The sequence below is a fragment of the Thamnophis elegans genome, chromosome Z (assembly GCF_009769535.1).
Source record: "Thamnophis elegans isolate rThaEle1 chromosome Z, rThaEle1.pri, whole genome shotgun sequence".
In the NCBI taxonomy this organism is placed as follows: Eukaryota; Metazoa; Chordata; class Lepidosauria; order Squamata; family Colubridae; genus Thamnophis; species Thamnophis elegans.
Window position 1 is genome coordinate 139,055,935 of NC_045558.1, and position 22,458 is coordinate 139,078,392.

The following is a 22,458-nucleotide window of genomic DNA, read 5'->3' on the forward strand; positions in this document are numbered from 1 at the left end:
GTGGTAAAAGGGAGCAGCCATCTTTGTCCCATGTTTCTCATTGGGAGCAAAGGAGCCATAGGCAAGCTGGAATAACAGGTGCATTTGATTGGTTTGAGTTGGAATGTCATGCCTCAGTTGAGAAAAGGATGCAGGTTGACTTTGACTTACAACAGTTTGTAAAACAATTTATGTAAGGGTTCCAAATAGCATCCAAAAATAAATCAGAGTCCAAGGCAAAGTATTGCTCAAAGTTACAATTTATTAAGAGAGACACGTTGGCACATCTGGGAAGACCCGAATCTGAAAACTTCCCAATTTTCCCCACCCAGTTGAAAGTTCAAGATCTTGACCCCCACACCCATAAGTCCATCACATGGTCCAATCTCCCACTGCCATCCTGTCAGCTTCTACCCATCCAGTTTGTTCTGACCCCCCCCTCTTCCTACACCAAACCACGCCGAGACAAAGATACTTCAAGGATTTATTAACATACAGACTAGACCTTGGCAGCAATCCAGCACAGACTAACCTTAGCAGCAATCCAGCCTGCCTAGCTAGCCATGATAGCTTTTCCAGCTCTAGTGAATACGTTGATTCCTGCGACGAGAGTGTGAAAAGTCATTTCTTTTATAGTCTTGAGAGGAGCCTAATTACAGTTGAGTTCAATTATCTCCTGTAACTGCGTAACTGTTTTTTATGCCTATTAGCCCTCCGTTGCCATTGCATCCAGGACCAACTCCCTTGTCTCTCCCCCATTGCTCCAATGCATGATGTCAGGATCATGCTCCCTTGTCTCCTCCCCACTGTTCCAAGGCTCAGGCGCCTCCTGATGGCCAAGCAGCCTCTCTGTGCCCTGCTCAGAGTTGGAACCCTGTCCAGGGTCCTCCACATCCTCCAGAGCTGACTCATAGGGCCCCTCACTGTCAGAGTCTGGTGGCAGCTCCAACGGCTCCTGCGGGGCCACAACACAGTTCTGGTCAGGTGAAGAGGTGCAAAAACAAAGGATGACCTTGGCTTTCTAGAATTTATTTTGTTTTGGCTACATATCATCTAATTCTATACAATTCCCCCCTCCCATTTTCCCATAATAGAAAATGCATAGTAGAATAATAGAAAGGGTGGCAGGCCTGAGATCCACAAGGAAATATGGGTGTAGGCCTGACAGTTCATTTAAGAACTGTTCAAAGTTACAACGGCACTGAAAAAAGTAACTTAGGGCCACTTTCCAAACTTACAAATTTTGCAGCATCCCTAGGGTCATGTGCACTGGTGGGTTCCGGATCCCATTGAGACCAGTACAGTGCAACGGGAACCGGCGTCCACCACATGAATGCACACAGCATGCGCACATGCATCCTTACCGCCTGTGACTTTCCGCAATGCCTCTGCGATGCTCCAGCTGCATCGTGCAGGCGCCGTATGCTCCATGAGCATGTGCGGATGCACCAAAGAGATCAAATACAGGTAGGGGTGGGTGGGCAGGTGGCCCTCCAGAGCACTGTATCGGAATGGTACCTGGTGCTCCTGTCAGGTGCTGGTACACCCATCATGTGGCGTACCGTGTGCAACCCAGCACTGGTCATGTGATCAAAATTCAAATGCTTGGCAACTGATTCCTATTCATGACAGTTGCAGTATCCCAGGGTCATGTGATCACCTTTTGTGACCTTCTGACAAGCAAAGTCCATGGGGAAGCCAGACTCACCTAACAACCTTGGTAATATTGTGGCCCGCCAGTGGAGCTGGCGGCAGATTCGGACAGTGAGGAGGTTGGGGAGGAAGATGGGCCAGTCCTGGAGTCTGGGGAAGGCTCTGATGAGGGCTCTGCATTGGAGGCGGAGAGGCAGCCAGGGCCGTATGCCAGTTATCAGCTGCCTTTGGAGCTGGACAGCAGTGGGGCAGAAGAACAGCTGGAGCCTGTTTCTAATGTGCACATGCACAGACCTTCCCGGAGAAAGGAACAGCTAAGGAACAAGGGCTGACTCGGGAGTAAGGGCACAGGCGGATGATGAATGACCCCTCCCAGAAGGAATAAAGAGGAGCAAAAGGGGAGGGGAGTTTGCAGGAGACAACTTGTTCGTTTCATTAGTGTGAAGATTTGTTTGTGACTCTCAGAGACTCCTTGCCAAGTATTTTCTTGTACAGCGTTGCATATTTGGAAGATATCAGCCTGGCAGCTCTCCAAGCCTGATAAGGTCTATGGCTGTAAATTCACCCTTAAAGGACTGTTTGCCGCAACTTTGCTGGATGTGAATGAGAGGAATTCACATTGGCTTAATAAAAGGGGTTTTTGTCAGGACAAGGAGTCATCTTTGTGATTTTGTGAAGCCTAGGTCAGAACAGTTACTAAATTTGCAACTGAAGTGATTCACTTAAGAAATGTGGGAAGAAAGGTCGTAAAATGGGACAAAATTCACCTATCTCACTTAGCAATGAAAATTTTGTGCTCAATTGTGGTCGTAAGTCGAGGACTACCTGTATTTTGTTAAAGATCATGCAGATATGTACAGTTTCTCCAAACCCTTTCTTGTTTGGGTTTCCATTCTCAAATCTAAATTAACTAAACCTTTAACTGTTATTATTGCTAGGCATTAACTTCTAAATAGCAATAGCACTTAGACTTATGTACCGCTTCACAGTTGTTTACAGTCCTCTCTTAGCAGTTTACAAAGTCAGCATATTGCTCCAACAATCTGGGCCCTCATTTTACTGACCTCGGAAGGATGAGTCAACCTTGAGCCTGGTGAGATTTGAACTGCCAAATTGCAGTCAGCCGGCAGTCAGCAGTCAGCAGAAGTAGCCTGCAGTACTGCACTCTAACCACCACACGACTGTGGTTCATAAATAAATGGGACACTATGTTATTTCTTTCTTTCTTTGTTAGTTTCATACGCTGCCCTTTCTTCAAACACCGAAAATAATCTACACAGGACTCTAAACAACATCAAAGTTTTCGTTGAGAGAAGCTGATGGACACAGTCCCCCATTAGCTTCCATGGATCAGAATTAATTTATACCCAGACCACCACCTGACATTCTCGGCTTCTGCAATGTATTGGAGTAGATACGAGTTAACTCCAGTTCTCAGATTTCATCTGGCTTTTTTGATACATCATTACAACATAATCTAACCTCTACTTGATAAACGTTTCCCATTCCCTTTCATGAGAAGAGTCCTCCGCTCCTCTGCTCACAACAGAATACATTATGCCACCAGGTTTGAAATGTTGGGCTTGGACCACCTAGAACTGCGCCGCCTATGATCTGACCTAAGTGTAGTACACAAAATTGTCTGCTACAACATCCTAGCTGTCAATGGCTTCTTCAGCTTCAACCTCAATAATACACGGGCAAACAATCGATACAAACTCAAGGTAAACCGCTCCAAACTCGATTGGAGAAAATATGACTTCAGCATCAGTGTAGAAAAATGCCTGGAATGCTCTACCTGATTCCGTTGTTACATCCTCAAATACCCACAGCTTCAACCTTAAACTGTCTACTGTGAGCCTCACCCCATTCCTAAGAGGTCCATAAAGGGAGGCGTGCATAAGCGCACCATCGTGCCTACCCATTCCCCATTCACTTGTACTCATTTCCTTTGTTCATGTCCATGTTTATACTTATACCTGTTATCTAGTACATGTTTTACAAATTAAATAAATTAAATATATAAATTTTGCCCTATGGATGCGTTTTCATACACGTCAATACATACTGTATCTTACCTGGGGGATTTTATAAAGACTTATGAGATCTGACATGAAGAATGAGATATCAGCACCAAATCCTCCAATGATGGCTACAACCAGGTTTTCCTTCATATGACATCTGTAGTTGACAGCCAACTGATCGGATCGGAAGAGCAGCTCCAAAGTGGAACGGTAAGTCAGCCGGGCATCAAAATAGTTGTCACAGATGAAAAATCCCAAAGTAATGTTAGACCCAAGTAATCTTGGGCTTGAGTTAATTTCTTTCACCCCAAATGCCAAGCTCAGGGAATGCTGGTACAACTTTAAAATGGCTCTGGCAACACAAATGAAATACGGTGAAATGCAATGAAAGAGAGAGCATTGAGGCAAGAAGGATCTATTGAGTGAAGCAACAAAATAAGCACAACTTGCCAATTGTAGTAGGCATCAGATCAGAGATGGGTTCCTACCAGTTCGCACCTATTCGATAGAACCGGTTCGTCAAATCTACCAAACCGGTTAGAAGAGGTTCCACTAGTGGACCCGGAAAGCAGGCCACACCTACAGAAGAGGTTCCAAAATTTTTTGAAACCCACCACTGACACACACACACACACACACACACACACACAGACTGACAGAGAGAGAGAGAAAGAAAAAGAAAGGAAGAAAGAAAGAAAGAAAGAAAGAAAGAAGAAAACGAGTGAGAGAGAGATGAAAGAAAAAAGGGACAGAGAAACAAAAGAAAGAAGAGAGAGAGAGAGAGAGAGAGAGAGAAAGAAAGAAAGAAAGAAAGAAAGAAAGAAAGAAAGAAAGAAAGAAAGAAAGAAAGAAAGAAAGAAAGGAAACACATGGCTGGCAATCCACTCCCACCAGGTCACATGGCCGGCAAGCCACCCCCACAAAAGAGGACACACCCATAGAGTAGGTTCCAAAAAATTTTGAAACCCACCACTGCATCAGATATAAAAACAACAAAGAACACTGGATACCTATACAATTAGCACCGGAGCCAAGGCTGTGTGCTCTCTACACTTCTCTTCTCTCTATACACCAATGACTGCATCTTAAAACATCCCTCTGTTAAAATATTGACGTTTGCAGACGATACAACAGTGATTGGTCTCATTCGAGACAATGATCTGCCTACAGATGGGAGGTTGAACAACTAGTTTTGTGGTGCAACCCAAACAGTCTTGAACTAAGTATGCTCAAAATCATAGAAATGGTGGTAGATTTTGGGAAAACCCCTCCTATACTACCACCTCTTACAATACTAGACACCAGAGTATCAACAGTAGAGACCTTCAAGTTTCGAGATTCTATCCTATCTCAAGACTTAAAATGGACACCTAACATCAAAAATGTCATCAAAAAGCTATGAAAATATCTACAGACCCCTCACATCCTGGGCATAAATTGTTTCAACTCCTTCCCTCAAAACAGCTCTATAGGGCACTCCACACCAAGACAACTAGACACAAGAACAGTTTTTCCCCGAATGCCATCACTCTGCTTAACAACTAAGTTCCACAACACTATTAATAATTTACTAAGAATGTATTACTATTCTTCTTCTCTTCCTTCCTAGTATCTATTTCTCCCCACTTATGACTATAACCATGTTGCTTGTATCTTTTAATTTATATTGTTTTTATTTGTTTCCTAGTACAATTTGATAGCTTATTAGTAACCGTGACTATCACAAAGTGTTGTATCTTTTTATTCTTGAGGAATGTATTTTATTCTCCTTATGTACACTGAGAGCATATGCACCAAGGACAAATTCCTTATGTGTCCAATCAAACTTGGCTGTTAGGGATATAATCTAACGGTTGGGTTGGCAATATATAAATCATAACAATGCTATACCTGTTTCTTTAAATCATACTGTAAAATGTGATTGGTTGCTGTTTTGTCAATCTGCCATAAGAGGGAGCTAGAATGACTGTTAGCTCTCTGTTTGTTAGATGCTGGTCTGGTCTGATCTGAGTGTTTTGGAAGCTGGCTGTTAGAAAGTCCCGTGAACTATTGTAAGTTTTGCAACTGCTAACGAACTTTGAGTACCAGACTGTTTGTATGAGTATGGACTATGTTATTTGGATTATCCCTTAACTGAAAGACCTTGATGACTGACTGTCTTATCCGTGTATGACTTGGACTGTTTGATGGACTCTGATACCCCTATTTCCATGAAAGTAAAAGCCTATTTGAACTGCAGTGTCTCTGTATGCTGGTTTGTGTGTTCTCTAACACAACTCTCACAACGCTTCTCTGAACGCACTCGCTCTCCCAGCAGGGAGCTTACTTAACATTGGCCAATAAAGAATCCTATTCTATTCTCTGTAGTACTTGCAACATTATCTGAAGCGCATATAAGGTTTCCAGTAATTTTATGCAACATCTGATTCAACAGCTAGCTAGTCATTATCATGTCCCAAAACCACACACAACAGATCTAACGTTCTGGACCATATTCATGAAAAGAACTAATTATTCTACTATTGTATAAGATTTTATTATTTAGTCAATCTATCCACAAAAATATATACAACCATTACAATGGAATCCTTAACATTCCAAAAAGACTCTGTGATGGTCTGGCTGAAACATTGTCTATGCTTCAGAAACCCTGATCGATCTATCGATCTATCGATCTATCGATCTATCGATCTATCGATCGATCGATCGATCGATCTATCGATCTATCTATCTATCTATCTATCTATCTATCTATCTATCTATCTATCTATCTATCTATCTATCTATATATATATATATATATATATATATATATCATCTATCTATCTATCTATCTATCTATCTATCTATCTATCTATCTATCTATCTATCTATCTATCTATCTATCTATTTATCTAAATGGTTCTGTGGGTGTGTTTGTGTGTGCGTGTTCCAGCATAACTCTGGACCACCTGGGCCACTGAAATGAAAAGGAATGAATTATATCTACAATGTCAAATCACAGTACTTTTGACAGTGATAGTGTGGATTCAAGTTTTGGATTCAAATTCATGAGTATGTGTGTCTGTGTGTCTGCGTCTCTGTGTGTGTGTGTCTGTGTGTTCCAGCATTACTTCGACTTGACACTATAGATGCAATTCATTCCTTTTCCTATCTAATACAGAATTAGCATGAATAAACACCTTGGCAACGCCAGACTATCAGCTACTTACAAATAAAACGGGTTAAAAATTGGTGTGAAATCTCGTAATATTCTCTGCTTAATTTGCAACAACTTGAGACGTCACTTTTGTGCGTGAAGGAAGGAAAAGGAAAAATAAGTATTACTCACAAAGGTGGCATAAATGACTTCTGTGAAGGATGCACATCAAAGGAATGTTCCTCCAGTACATATATAACCTGAGCTGTGATTCCACCAATGAGGAAGTTTCCTGGCTGATACCATTCGTGAAGGATAGGAGAAGGATCACTTCTTCGGTAAGGTGTGGCCTGTGTCTGGCACTTCATGTCAATCAATAGCCATCCCATGATTACTACACTCAACATTTTCTCTTGGGTAGTCTTAGTTGTCTTAGTCACTCACTGGAGAGGAGCCTAATGCTGGGAAAGATGGAGGGCAAAAGAAGAAGAAGGGGACGACAGAGAAGGAGGTGGCTGGATGGAGTCACCGAAGCAGTCAGCGTGAGCTTAAATGGACTCCAGAGGATGGTAGAGGACAGAAAGGCCTTGAGGAACGTTGTCCATGGGGTCACGATGGGTCAGACATGACTTCACAACTAATAACAACAGTCTTAGTTGTAGCTATCCACAATTCCATTCATATGAGGACACTGTTCTACCAACTACAAAATGTAGGAACATTGCAGCTCACGTGTGTCATTATATCACTCCTCTTATCCAAAAGATTTGCATCAACAAAGCATGATGGACATGCTCATTTTAGTGAGCAAAAATCCTGACCAGAATCGAAAGGGACAAGACCCTGCCCACTCTTTCCCCTCAACTTCAGAAATCAAAGGTTTTATCATCTCTATCACACTGAATTGTGAATTATTTCTGGGTATTTTTCTGTAGAGCAGCTGCAGTTGTGTCATAAAGCATCAATGATAGTCATTTAGATTAATTGCCCCAAACCACTCATCTCTACCCAATGGAACCTCCTGGTTTTGGGAAGCTATTATTTCACTTCCACACTATAACTTTAGAGACAATGACCGTCTTAGCTTTTGAAGGGGACACCACATATATAATTGTATATAATTATATCTGTGAATTTAATAATTATACATGGGATTCTTCCCCAAATATATACTTATGGCTGAAATCTCTACCTTCTTCAAATATATCTCTGTAGGAAACCAAGGTGTACAATGAATCTCAAAGGAATCCCTGAGGATGATGGCGTAGGTCAGAGGTGTCAAACTCAATTTTATTGAGGGCTGTGTCAGGGTTGTGTTTGACCTCCAGGGGTGGGGGGCAGCTGAACTTCACTTGTGTCAGGAGCCCCTGTGGTGGCCAAGTGCTAAGGCCAGATTTCCCTCAAACCAGAGGTGAAATCCAGCAGGTTCTAACAGATTCTGGAGAACCAGTAGTGGAAATTTTGAGTAATTTGGAGAAGAGGCAAATGCCACCTCTGGCTGGCCCCAGAGTGGGGTGGAAATGGAGATTTTGCAGTATCCTTCCCCTGCCATGCCTACCAGGCCACGCCCATCAACCCCCAGAACGCCCACCAAACCACGCCCACAGAACCGGTAGTAAAAAAATTGAATTTCACTACTGCCTCAGACCCTCCCTCCCTCTCATTATAATCTCCCTCCCTCCCTCCTTCCTTCCTTCCCTCCCTCCCTCCTCATTCTCCTTTTTCTTCCTTCCCCTCTTTCCTTCTTTCTCCTTCCTTGCTCTCTTCCCAACTTTCCTTCTTTTTCTTTCCTCTTTCCTCTTTCCCTTTCTCCTTTCCTGTCCCTTCTTCCAATGCTCAAATGCAAAAGGGGAAACATTTCTCATTGTCTTTTAAATTTGTTTTGCTAGCCCTTTGCCAGCAAAAATGTCAGGTGCTGCTTCATTTAATAACCAGGAAAGAAACCACTCAACTCCATTTGTTTGAAATTAAGTGTACTTTTACTAATTACAAACAAATAGTAGCAAAGCAAAGCTGAATCTGGTTAATTGGGCGCGAAAGCAATGAATATCATGTATAGGTCAATCCCCTCCCCTTGGCACCCCAGTCCATAGTCCAATTATAATTCACCCAACTGTCAGGTGGGAGATATCTTCAAAAAACATCATCAGGGTGGAATGCTGGACAGTTAACCTTGGCGGGAAACTCCCTTCCTCCACATGCGCAATGAGATGGTCAGAACAGCTTCTAGAATATTCCTCCAGCACATAACAATTCCCCTCCCAAATACCATGCCCCCGCTCCCCGTTTCAATGGCAGCCGAAGCAGCAGCAAGGCAGAGGATGACAAAAAATGGAGACTGAGGTGCACATGCCCCCCCAGGCCCATTTTCGGCCATGACAGCCTCCTGCAGCCCTCTGCCAGCTAAAACAGAGCTCAGGGGGCAGTGTGTGGAGCTTGGTTTTCGCTGGCAAAGGACTGCTGGAGGCCATTGTAACCAAAAACAGAGCACAGGAGGGCCATGTGTGATGCTCCCATGCTCCATTTTCATTGGCAGAGTCACCATGGGCTGGTCCTTGCTGTTTCCAGGGTGGTCCTGTGGGCCAGATGTAAGCACCCTATGGGCTGGATCCTGCCCACAGGCCTTGAGTTTGACACCTGTGGTCTAGGTATTTCTTATTCTTTTGAAAAGAACATTTATATTATGTGCAAAATTAATCTGTGTGCAATACATGGCTCATCCTTGTTGACCCTTCACTTACTTTTCATTTAAAGACCTAATCCAGCTTTTCTGCAAGAGATTGAAGGAACTTTTATGGTGTTCTCCCTTTGTTCAAATCCTATTAAATCATCCCATAAACCTTATGAGACTTGAGCTTTCATTTCTTTGATCATTTGATCTTAGATCGTGGCATCCATCCCTCTTAATTCCTGGTAGATAGATGGGGAAAAGATGGAGGTAGTGACAGATTTTATTTTTCTGGGCTCCAAGATCACCGCAGATGGGTTAAGCAGCCAAGAAATTAAAAGAGGCTGCTCCTGGGGAGGAAAGCTATGGCAAATCTAGACAGTATACTAAAAAGCAATGGATGGTTGTGAAAATTGGACCATAAGGAAGGCTGAGCAGCAAAGAATGGAGGCCTTTCAACTATGGTGCTGGAGAAGACTCATGTGAATCCCTTGGACTGCAAGGCGATCCAACAAGTCAGTCCCAGAGGAGATCAACCTTGACTGCTCTTTAGAAGGCCAGATCCTGAAAATGAAACTCAAATACTTTGGCCACCTAATGAGAAGGAAGGACTCATTGGAGAAGAGCCTGATGCTGGGAAAGATTGAGGGTAAAAGAAGAAGGGGATGACAGAGAATGAGGTGGCTGGATGGAGTCACCAAAGCAGTTGGTGTGAGCTTAAATGGACTCCAGAGGGTGGTAGAAGACAGGAAGGCCTGGAGGAACATTGTCCATGAAATCGCAGTGGGTTGGATATGACTTCACGACTAACAATGAAAAGGGTTAGGAAATCATGCATAATCCTATAAATTCAGCATGCCCTACAAAAACAAAGAACTGTCATCCATTCAGTACAATGACACTGAAAAAAGTAATTTACAACTGGTCCTCGTACTTACAAATATTGAAGCACCCCCATGGTCAGTGGTGAGATTCAAAAATGTTTACTACTGGTTCTGTGTGTGTGTGGGTTGGTGGGAGTGACTTGGTGGTGTGGCAGGGGAAGGATACTGCAAAATCTCCATTCCCTCCCCATTCCTGGGGGAAGGATACTGTAAAATCTCCATTCCCTCCCCACTCCATGGGAAGGATACTGTAAAATCTCTAATTCCTCTCTACTCCTGGGGAAGGATACTGTAAAATCTCCATTCCCTCTCCACTCCAGAGGAGGGATACTATAAAATATCCATTCCCTCCCCAATCCAGGGGAAGGATACTGTAATATCTCCATTTCCTCTCCACTCCCGGGGAAGGATACTGCAAAATCTCCATTCCCTCCACACTCCAGGGGAAGATTACTACAAAATTTCCATTCCCTCCCAATCAGCTGGGACTCAGGAGGCAGAGAATAGTTGGGGACGGGGCCAATCAAAGATGGTATTTACCAGTTCTCCAAACTACTCAAAATTTCTGCTACTGGTTCTCCAGAACTGGTTAGAACCTGCTGAATATCACTTCTGCCCATGGTCATATGATTCAAACTTAGGGACTTGATGGGTCTATATTTATGACAGTTTAAATGTCAACTTTAGGAATTTACTTGTAACTGCTGCTAAGAAGATTGGAAGCTCTTTCTTTATAACATTTTCTTTCTCTAACCCCACTCCCAATTCCCTTCCTTTTTTCTCTTCTCTGCTTCAAGATGATGAAAGCCAAATTATATTAACTAGATAGTACTTTTTTCCCAGTTAATAAACACATATCTTTTGAAGAAGATCCAATTGCCCATTGAAATAATCCAAACCAAAGAAAATACTTGATTAAAAACAATCATTCATAATACAGTGAAAGATTTTATTTTCCATTTTTGTTCATAAGGAGGAGTTGTGGTGAGGAAGTAATTAGAAAGCAGTATTGCAAGCTAACTCTGCTCATGGCCAGTAGTTCGGTTGGCTCAAAATCGACTCAGCTTTCTATCCTTCCAAGGTTGGTGAAATGAGGATCCAGATTATGTGGGCAATATGCTGTCTTTGAAAACTGGTTAGACATGGCTGAAAAGCACTATGAAGTGGTATATAAGTCTAAATGCTGTTACTATTTATATTGCTATAAGAATAGCAAACACTGTTGTAAAGTTATACATATAAAATATTAGTAAAATTGCTGGAGCTAACAAGCCTTGCTTTATTCTTAGAAAAGGATTAACATTTCCATTTCACAGTAATACAATAATAAAACACAATAATACAGTAGAAATATATGCAGCTACCATTTAATACAATACAATAGCAGAGTTGGAAGGGACCTTGGAGGTCTTCTAGTCCAGCCCCCTGCCTAGGTAGGAAACCCTATACCATTCCAGACAAATGGCTATCCAACATCTTCTTAAAGACTTCCAGTGTTGGGGCATTCACAACTTCTGGAGGCAAGCTGGTCCACTGATTAATTGTTCTAACTGTCAGGAAATTTCTCCTCAGTTCTAAGTTGCTTTAATAGTCAAAAATGTTTAATTTTTACAAGTTGTCCTTTGCTGTTGAGCTCAGGTCTCAGCAAAATAATATAGCATTTGGGGAAGAAGATACATCCCAGTAACCCAGCACTAGAGGCTAAGATGGAGAAGATCTCCACAGCTACCATATACTTTCCTTTGGTGCTCAAGTAGGTGGGAACAAAAGACAACCAAACACTGCAAAACACCAGCATGCTAAAAGTGATAAACTTGGCTTCATTGAATGTGTCGGGCAGGTTCCTAGCCAGGAAAGCCACCATGAAGCTGACCACAGACAGAAACCCCATGTAGCCCAAGACAAGATAAAACATCACAACAGACCCTTCATTACATTCTGCTATGATTTCTTCAGCCATTGATTTCATGTTAAGTTCTGGAAACGGGGGAGAATTGATCATCCACCCAAGGCAAATGCCTGCTTGAATGAAGGAGCCAGAAAAAACAATTAAGATGGACAGTCTTTTCCCCAACCATTTTCTCATGCCAGACCCTGGTTTGGTGGCCATGAATGCTGCAATGACCATGATGGTTTTGGCCAACACAGAAGAAATGGCCACAGAGAAGATAATGCCAAACACGGATTGTCGCAGGAAGCAGATCAGTTGGAGAGGTTTTCCAACAAAGAGAAAAGAGCAGAGGAAGCAGAGCAGAAGGGAGATAAGGAGAGTGTAGGTGAGGTCCTTGTTGTTAGCTTTAACAATAGGGGTGTCCTTATACTTGATAAATATTCCAAGTATGAGCATGGTAATGATTGAAAATAAAACAGCAACCACAACTAAACTGATCCCTAAAGCTTCTTCATAAGCTAGGAAAGTTATGATTTTGGAGATGCATCGAACTTTGTCCTTACTTGGATATTGATCTTCTGGACATTCAGAACAGGCCATTGTGTCTGCAAATAAGACAAAGGCTATGAAACATGGAATCTAATCCTCATGATAGATGCAGCACCAAATGAAATATTAGATTAGATCAGTGGTTCCCAAACTTGGCAAGTTTAAGACTTGTGGACTTCAACTCCCAGAGTTCTCCAGCCAGAAGAACTAGCTGGAGAATTCTGGGAGTTGAAGTCCACAAGTCTTAAAGTTACCAAGTTTGGGAACCACTGGATTAGATCAATAATTTTCAAAGGTAACTACACAAAGCCCACTCTACAAAGCTCAGAATTTTGGTTTCAGAATTCTTAGATTTGAATCCCCCCTTGTTAATGTAGTTCACTTTGAAAAGGACTGGATTTGATCATTAGATGAGAATAAAAATAAGCTATTGAGGTAGGAATATTCTGTGTTAGTGGTAATCACACTTTGTGAGCACCATAAGATTTCTTCAGTCTTTCCTTTTCCAAGTCTTCGGCATGGAGGCATACGAGGGGTATTTCAAAATGCCAAATAGTAAGCACAAAGGTTTGATTGAAGCTCTTTTATTTTTTAAAACACTGCTATTGAAATCGGGCACATTTTCAAATGGTGTCATATCTATTGCATGGATGCCAAAACATGGTATTGGACATCAATCATGTGGTCAAGCTTTACTTTTTTTCTCTGAGTTTCAATATCTCTGTCTCTCTCTGTCTCTCTGTGTGTCTCTGTGTGTCTCTCTCTGTCTCTCTGTCTCTCTCTGTCTCTCTCTCTGTGTGTTTGTCTCTCTCTGTGTTTCTATCTGCCTCTCTCTGTGTGTCTCTCCCTGTCTCTCTCTCTCTGTCTCTCTCTGTTTCTCTCTGCCTCTCTCTCTGTGTCTCTCTGCCTCTCTCTGTGTGTCTCTGTGTGTCTCTCCCTTTCTCTCTCTCTCTCTCTGTCTCTCTCTGTCTGTCCATGTGTCTGTCTGTCTGTCTCTCTCTCTCCCCCCACATCTCCCCTCCCTCTGGTTGTCTGTCTGTTTGTCTTTGGGCTACTTTTACAACCCAAGTTGGGCATTGATCTAGGAAACAGGTGATTAAGCTCACAATCCTAAGAACCTTCTCCACTTCCTCAGCTCCAACAGGCTTGAACTGTTCCTAAATAATCATGTAAGAATTATCCCAAGGAATCTTCTCTGAACTTGCATCAAGTACAATGTCCAATCAGGAATAAATCTCAGTGATTGCATCCCCTCTGCACACTCCTGCAATACTTTATTCATTCCCTCCTCACTAGTTGTCCTCAATCTAATGTTCTTTTTGTTCATTTTAGGAATTTGCTGAAAGCTTTTCACTGGGGTATTACTGGAACTTTTGTTTCCAGCCAACTGAAATCTTCTAGTATGAGAATTAATATTGGAATAAATGAAGCAAGCAAATCAGCACCATCTGTAAATGAAAATAATTTACCAACTGGTGAATTTTACAGTGAAAAATGTAAGATGTCATAGAGTAGAGTAGAGTAGAGTAGAGTAGAATAGAGTAGTAGGATAGGATAGGATAGGATAGGATAGGATAGGATAGGATAGGATAGGATAGGATAGGACAGGACAGATTAGAATAGAATAGAACAATAGTGAATAGAGTGGAATGGAGTGGGGTGGATTAAAACAGAAAATAATTTATCTGACATGTAGATGCAGCACCATTAGTAAATAAAAATAATTTACCATTTGGTGAATTTTGCAGTGAAAAAATGTAAGATATCATAGAGTAGAGTAGAGTGGAGTGGAGTGGAGTGGAAGGGAAGGGAAGGGAAGAGAAGAGAAGAGAAGAGAAGAGAAGAGAAGAGAAGAGAAGAGAAGAGAGCAGAAGATAACAGAACAGAACCAAAGAGAACAGAAGAGAGTAGAATAAAATATAGAATAATTTACCTGACATGTTTGACATCTTCCCATCAGAACATGGATCACAATCATAGCAACAAAATTTCTCGCCTTCTTTCTTTTTCTTCTGAGACCCAGCAGGACAGGGGTCATTACACACTGAACGGGGCAAGACCTGTTGATAAACCAGGAGGAAAAACAATAGCAATAACTCTTAGACTTATATACTGCTTCATAGTGCTTTGCAGCCCTCTCTAAGAGGTTTACAGAGTCAGCATATTGCCCCCATCAATCTGGATCCTCATTTTACCCACCTTCGAAGGATGGAAGGCTGAGTCAACCTTGAGGCTGGTGAGTTTTGAAGTGCCAAATTGTAGACAGTCGGCAGTAAGCAGAAGTAGCCTGCAGTATTTCACTCTAACCATTGCACCACCGAGGCTCACGGTGGACAGGGTCTTATATTCGGGAAAACACAAATAAGACAGTGTCTTATTTGGGGGAAAATACAGGTACTTCAAACTCCATACCTGCTCAAAATCTTTGTGCCACACAATTAAATGTTCATGAATCACAAATTGTTCTCCTTCGATTGCTTTGGGATCCATCTTTCCAATTTTCACTTTCCGGTAGGAGTTGTTTGGCAACATGATCACATTTGAAATATCAAATCCAGAAAGCACTTCTCCATGGTGGTTGATGGATACGGTTTCTCCAAATGAATTATTAAATGAAAGGCCTTGAAGAAACCAGTGAAGCTAAATTAAAAGGACAGGAAACAAAGAAGGGGGGGGGGGGACAATGGATAATGTCAAGAAATTTATATTTCTGAAAATTATATCTATAGAAATGAAATTGGCATGAGTTTTCTATCAATCAGTTTTAACTAGGACTTGCAAAATTGACCGTTACGGGTTTTCACAAGAGAAAAAAATATGGCTGTCAGTTCCGACAGAACCTAATTAAATCATGAGCCTCGAGCCAAGCTTCAAAAGAAATCCAATTATGTATTAGAAGCAACATGTCAGCATGTACCCAAGTGAAGACAGCTCTGGCCCCATGAAATTTACAGCCTAACCCTAACCCCAGGGTGTGTCATAAATCACATTTTACCATATTGATATCATAATGGTTTGTACCGGATACCTACATCACCATCCACAAACTTAAAATTTAAACGTAAAATAAGACACATCAGAGCTGAGCATGACTTCTGGAGCTGAATGATATCAAAATCCAATCCATTGAAGACTTGATCATAAGATTTGGAAGCAAGCATTTCTGTTGCTTTTTTTGACATCTGACCTTACTTATGAGAGCTATCTTTTGGTACTGGAAATTAAGTTGCAAAGCAGAGAAAAATATGGGGACATGGTCATAGAAATTACTCAGACGGATAAACTCTTGGGGTTCCCTCAGATGTTATGGCGAATAAACCCACATGTTTGTCTAGCTAATAGCCCTTCAACCTCTGAAAATCTGTTATCAAGTTGCCCTATGTTTTAGCTTCTTTAGACTAAATGCACTCGGTTCATTTAACCTCATAATATTTAAGCTACAAAGTCACTCATCTTTCAACCTTCTCCAGTGCCTCATTTTCTGGTGACTAGGACTGGACACATTGCTTTCAAGGTTCAAAATGCCCCTTTAGTAGCTGCTTTGTGAAGCTAGGACCTTGAAAGTTTGAAATGAGACACTCGTGTTGCTTCAGGTTTCCTCCATTGAAATTCCCTCTTGATCTTTTCCTGCAAAAATATGAGTAAGGCTGGTGTTGTGGCCCAGCAGGAGCCGTTGGAGCTACCACCAGACTCGAGGGGCCCTATGAGTCGGCTCTGGAGGATGTGGAGGACCCTGGACAGGGTTCCAACTCCGAGCAGGGCGCAGAAAGGCTGATTGGCCACCAGGAGGCACCTGAGCCTTGGACCAGTGGGGAGGAGACAAGGGAGTGTGATCCTGACATCATGCATTGGAGCAGTGGGGAGGAGACAAGGGAGTTGGTCCTGGATGCCCGGCAATGGAGGGCTAATAGGCGTAAAGAATAGTTACGCAGTTACAGGAGATAATTGAACTCAGCTGGTGGTAATTAGGCTCCTCTCAAGACTATAAAAGGAATGACTTTCCACACGCTCGTCGCAGGAATCAATGTATTTACTAAGAGCTGGAGAAGCTATCGTGGCTAGCTTGGCAGGCTGGATTGCTGCCAAGGTTAGTCTGTGCTGGATTGCTGCCAAGGTCTGGTCTGTGCAGGATTGCTGCCAAGGTCTAGTCTGTGTGTTAATAAATCCTTGAAGTATTTTTGTCTCGGCGTGCTTTGGTGTATGAAGAGGGGGGGGTCAGAACAGGCTGTTGGCTTCAATCTGTGAAGAGAGGCCACTTCTGCTATCTTGAAACCATGCTCCATCCAGCCTTGGCAAGATCATAACCAGATTGGTGAACATGAGGCTGAAGGTATGTCAAGTTGGGTGCCTTGAACACCCAACTTGAATGCCATATTTGTGTCATAGCGACCTAAAACTGAAGACCTTCAGCCATTACTGCTGGGAAGGGCAGAGAAGACACCTCTACAACATTGACCCATGGTTTGGGACAATGTGAATTGTTTTGTCATAGTAGATCATATCATTGTCTTGCTCAAATGAAAAGAATTCTATCAGTGTTCCGTTTCAACCGATTTCTAGAACTGAGTAAGCGGCTTTTGCAATAGCACTTAGACTTATATACCGCTTCATAGTGCTTTACAGCCCTCTCTAAGTGGCTTTACATAGTCAGCATGTTGCCCCCAACAATCTGGGTCCTTTTATACAAAGCCCACTCACTAATTTGAGAAAAAGGAAGTAATACATGCAGTAATTATTTGTACTTCTATAACTGTCTGGTTTGGTACGGCAGCCAAACAGGACAGGTACAGACTTCAATGGATATAGTTAGGACTGTTGCAACCAGCCTGCCTTCTATAGAGGACCTACACATTGTTCAAGTCAGAAGCAGAGCTGAGGAAATATCTATAGACTTCTCACAACTGGGACATAAACTGTTTCAATTCACCCCTTCAGTATGCTGCTATTGGGCATTGTATGCCAAAACAGCTAGGCACAAATATAGATTTTGCCTTGTGCCATCACTCTCCTGAACATCTAATTTCCACAGCACTATCTTATGTCTAAGGATATTTCCACATGTAATAGGGCTGCATTATTATTATCCTTCTCATCTTTCCTACTACCTTCTCCTATTGTTATTTTATGAGTATATTACTTTATTGTTTCTGTGTACATTGAGAGCATAGGCACCAGAGACAAATTAATTTTGTGTCCAGTCAATAAAGACTTTCTTTTCAATAAAGAATTCTATTCTACTCTATTCTATTCTACTCTGTTCTATTCTACTCTATTCTATTCTACTCTGTTCTATTCTACTCTATTCTAATCTATTCTACTCTACTCTACTCTACTCTACTCTACTCTACTCTACTCTATTCCTATATTCTATTCTATTCTACTATACTCTACCCCACTCTATTCCTATATTCTATTCTGTTCTATTCTATTCTACTATACTCTACTCTATTCCTATATTCTATTCTATTCTATTTTTATTCTATTCTATTCTATTTTATTCTATTCCACTATACTCTACTCTATTCCTATATTCTATCCTATCATATTCTATTCTACTCTATTCTACTCTATTCTGCTCTACTCTACTCTATTCCTATATTCTATTCTATTCTATTCTATTTTATTCTATTCTACTATACTCTACCCCACTCTATTCCTATATTCTATTCTATTCTACTCTATTCTACTCTATTCTACTCTATTCTACTCTATTCTACTCTATTCTACTCTATTCCTATATTCTATTCTATTCTACTATACTCTACCCCACTCTATTCCTATATTCTATTCTATTCAACTCTATTCTACTCTATTCTACTCTATTCTACTCTATTCTACTCTATTCTACTCTATTCCTATATTCTATTCTATTCTATTCTACTATACTCTACTCTATTCCTATATTCTATTCTATTCTATTCTACTCTACTCTATTCCTATATTCTATTCTATACTATTCTATTCTAATCTAATCTATTCTACTCTATTCCTATATTCTATTCTATTCTACTCTACTCTATTCCTCTATTCTATTCTATTCTATTCCTATATTCTATTTTATTTTATTCTGTTCTATTCTATTCTATTCTAATCTAATCTATTCTACTCTATTGCTAGTTGTCTATAGAGAATCTCAGTCATCCAGGTCATGGTTGTCCCAAAGGTGCTTTTTCATTTTTATTGAGTAGTCAAGTATTATAAAACACAAAATGCAAAATAAATAGAAAAACAGTAGGGGCAGAAAGGGGAAAGAGAAGTGAGGAAAGACGAGAAAGAAAAAGAAGCATTGCCTTCCGACCCTCTCTGTTGCAGTAAAATAAGGCATTAACATCAAATCACAGCTTCTTGCTTTTTCATAATAATATGAACAAGCCATTTCTATGAAGACCGAAGGTGCTTTTTCAAGATGCAAACTAAACTTTCCAGTTTTTCTTTGAAGATGCTTCGCTTCTCATCCAAGAAGCTTCTTCAGCTCTTCAGACTTTGGGGTTCTATTCTGTCCTGTCCTATCCTATCATACACTTCTACTCTACTCTACTCTACTCTACTCTACTCTACTCTACTCTACCCTACCCTACCCTACCCTAACTTACCCTACCTTACCCTACCCTACCCTACCTTACCTTACCTTACCCTACCCTACCTTACCTTACCTTACCCTACCCTACTCTACTCATTGTTGTCCTATTCTATTCTATGCTATGCTATGCTGTTCTATTATATTCTATTCTCTCTTCTGCTCTGTTCTATTCTTATGCTGACAATGAAGAACTTTGATTCACTAGTTATTACCTTCCATGTCGCTTGATCTTGAAATTCGTTCCTCATACTTTCAGCTACTCTTTTATATTTGGATGGATGTATATTCATACCATAAAGAGCATGTGCTACACCATGGACTGCATTGTAGATACTGTAACTGTGGCCAGTCATTTCAAATAAATGCCGGGGAAGGTGATTTAGCTCTTCCTTCCCAGTGCATGCCTCATCACTTTCCGCTGGTTTATTACTTCCTGAAAAGAAGCAATCAAAGCTTTGTTCCCAGAACTCTTTCAGCAAACTATCTCGTTGCGTCTGGAATGGTTTGACGTCCCTAAGGAATTCTCCAAAACCTGGCAGTTCGTTGGAATGAATAGCAAAGGAAATAGCTCCATCAAATATTTGCAGATCTGACGGTCTGTGAAGACTTGTTAAGGTCAAATCCATTTGAGCTGTTAGAATCCACATCTTCCCCAATAGTTTCAAAGAAAACCCATATTTAAGGAACATAAACAGGAGCATTGCTGTGGTGCTTTCCCCATAGAAGAGGAAGGTATTGATTTTGATGTTCAGCCAATAAATATTTATCCTATCCACAATTTCATTTTGAAACATAGAAAAAAAGGCTTGCTTGGGCATTCTCTCCACAAAAGCAGCACAGATCCTGTTCTCAGAAAAAAGTGGGTCCAGGGCTTCAAGGAAATTGTCTCCACTTTCGTCATCCAGAATTAAGAGGCCAACCCACGTCCATCCAAAGTGCTTCAGCAAATGGATGATCCCCACAAGCTGAAGGCTTTCGTTGGGAGCCATGTGGTAAAAGGGAGCAGCCATCTTTGCTTTGTGCTTCTTCGGAGCAAAGGAGCCATAAGCGAGCTAAAATAAAATGTGCAGTTGGTTCTTCTGGTTGGAGTGCCTCAACTAACCTGAGAAATGTACTTTCTCCTTTTTTAAATATTATTTTTATTATACAATTTTTTTTGTTATATATAAAATTTCCATATCCACAATGGCAGTGTATTGACTGGGTATAATCTCTTTTAAAGACAAATAATAACTCTTATACATACAGTAGCTATCACAAGCTTGCACTCAATCCCGACAAGACTGAGTGGCTATTGATGCTCCCTCCCAAGGATGGTCCAGTTATTCCATCTCTTAGCCTGGGGGCGAAGTTATACGCCCCTCAGAGAGAGCTCGCAATTTGGGAGTCCTCCAGGATCCACGGCTGATGTTAGAACATCATTTGTTGGCTGTGACCAGGGGGGTCATTGCCCAGGTTCGCCTGGTGCACCAGTTGCGACCCTATCTGGACCGGGAGGCCCTTCGGATGGTCACTCACACCCTCGTCACCTCAAGACTGGATTACTGTAACACGCTCTACATGGGGCTGCCCTTGAAGAGTACTCGAAGACTGCAGTTGGTCCAGAATGCAGCCGCATGAGCGATAATGGGTGTACCTAGAAACACCCATGTTACACCTATCCTCCGCGAGCTGCACTGGCTTCCCATTGGTCTCCGGACAGACTTCAAGGTGCTAGTCATTACTGGTTTAGGACCTGGCTACCTGAGAGACCGCCTCCTGCCATTTACCTCCCAAAGATTGATTAGATCACACAGATTGGGCCTCCACCGGGTACCATCGGCGGGTCAATGTCGGCTGGCGACCCCCCGGGGGAGGGCCTTCTCTGTTGCTGCACCGGCCCTATGGAATGATCTCCCCATAGAGATCCTGACCCTCACTACTCTTCCGGCCTTCCATAAAGCCGCTAAGACCTGGCTGTTCCGACAGGCCTGGGGCTGTTGATCAAGATCCAGCCCCATTTTAAGTGTATGTATGTTGTGTATTTTTAAAATGTTTATATTTCTATTTTTAACTTTAATTCCCTTGTTTCTCTGTAAGCCACCCAGAGTCCCCTGGGAGTGGGCAGCATACAAATACCAATAAACTGGAAACTATTATTCTCAAAATCTATTCACCATATTCTTCACATATCCTTATTAAACATTTTCCATTATTTAATTAAACGCTCTATTTGGTTTTATCTATATTTAGTTAATAATATCAAGCATTATAAACATCAGGTAACCATCACATTTGTGACCAGATTATCATCCAAGTCTATTAATCATAATGTTTACTTATCCTCATTATTCAATACTCATTATTTACTTGCAGATTCCCTTCATTTTTATTTACATATCCTCCTTGATTCTAAATTTCTAACTTTTGCTCCTATTTTCTAACCATTTATAAAATAATTCCCAAGTTAAAAAAATATTTTGTTTCCTCCTTATCCATATTTTTCAATGTTAATATATCCATTTCAGCACATTTTAGTATGTTCTTTATTACATTTTCCTCTATGTGTATATTTTCATTTTTCCAGTTTTGTGCATACACCATTCTCACTGCTGTTACCACATGTAAAAGTGTGTGTGTGTGTGTGTGTGTGTGTGTGTGTGTGTGTGTGTATATATATATATATATATATATATATATATATATATATATATATATATATATATATATATATAATATATATTATTATATTTCTCGAGTAGGATACCCAAATGTATTTTCTTAAAGAACAGATATGTGCATTCTTCCCCAAACGCTTTCCTTACATGGGATTCTCTTTTCAATTCCAAATATATTTTGTGACCATTACCTTTTGTGACCATTAGGGAGCCAAGGTGGCGCAGTGGTTAAATGCAGCACTGCAGGCTACTTCAGCTGACTGCAGTTCTGCAGTTCAGCTGTTCAAATCTCACCGGCTCAAGGTTGATTCAGCCTTCCATCCTTCCGAGGTGGGTAAAATGAGGACCCGGATTGTTGGGGGCAATATGCTGACTCTATAAACTGCTTAGAGAGGGCTGAAAGCCTATGAAGTGGTATATAAGTCTAACTGCTA

General features: G+C 41.3%; 1 protein-coding gene across 1 annotated transcript; it reads right to left on the reverse strand.

Annotated features, from left to right (window-relative positions):
* Positions 1-11,938: 11,938 nt before the first annotated feature.
* On the reverse strand, positions 11,939-20,356 carry LOC116522034 (vomeronasal type-2 receptor 26-like). Its single transcript, XM_032236619.1, has 4 exons — positions 19,580-20,356; positions 15,200-15,427; positions 14,721-14,847; positions 11,939-12,843 (listed from the first exon to the last, which is right to left on the reverse strand). The coding sequence occupies exons 1-4, from the start codon at positions 20,354-20,356 to the stop codon at positions 11,939-11,941; spliced, it is 2,037 nt and encodes a 678-aa protein (XP_032092510.1).
* Positions 20,357-22,458: the final 2,102 nt, after the last annotated feature.

What these genes read in the sequence shown, in the direction of transcription:
- LOC116522034 (XM_032236619.1), bottom strand. Translation starts at nt 20,356, where the DNA reads ATGGCTCCCAACGAAAGCCTTCAGCTTGTGGGGATCATCCATTTGCTG. An exon ending in AAGATCAAGCGACATGGAAG is followed by an intron (nt 15,428 to 19,579) that starts GTAATAACTAGT and finishes CTTTTAATTTAG; the next exon opens with CTTCACTGGTTTCTTCAAGG. An exon ending in GGCACAAAGATTTTGAGCAG is followed by an intron (nt 14,848 to 15,199) that starts GTATGGAGTTTG and finishes GTTTATCAACAG; the next exon opens with GTCTTGCCCCGTTCAGTGTG.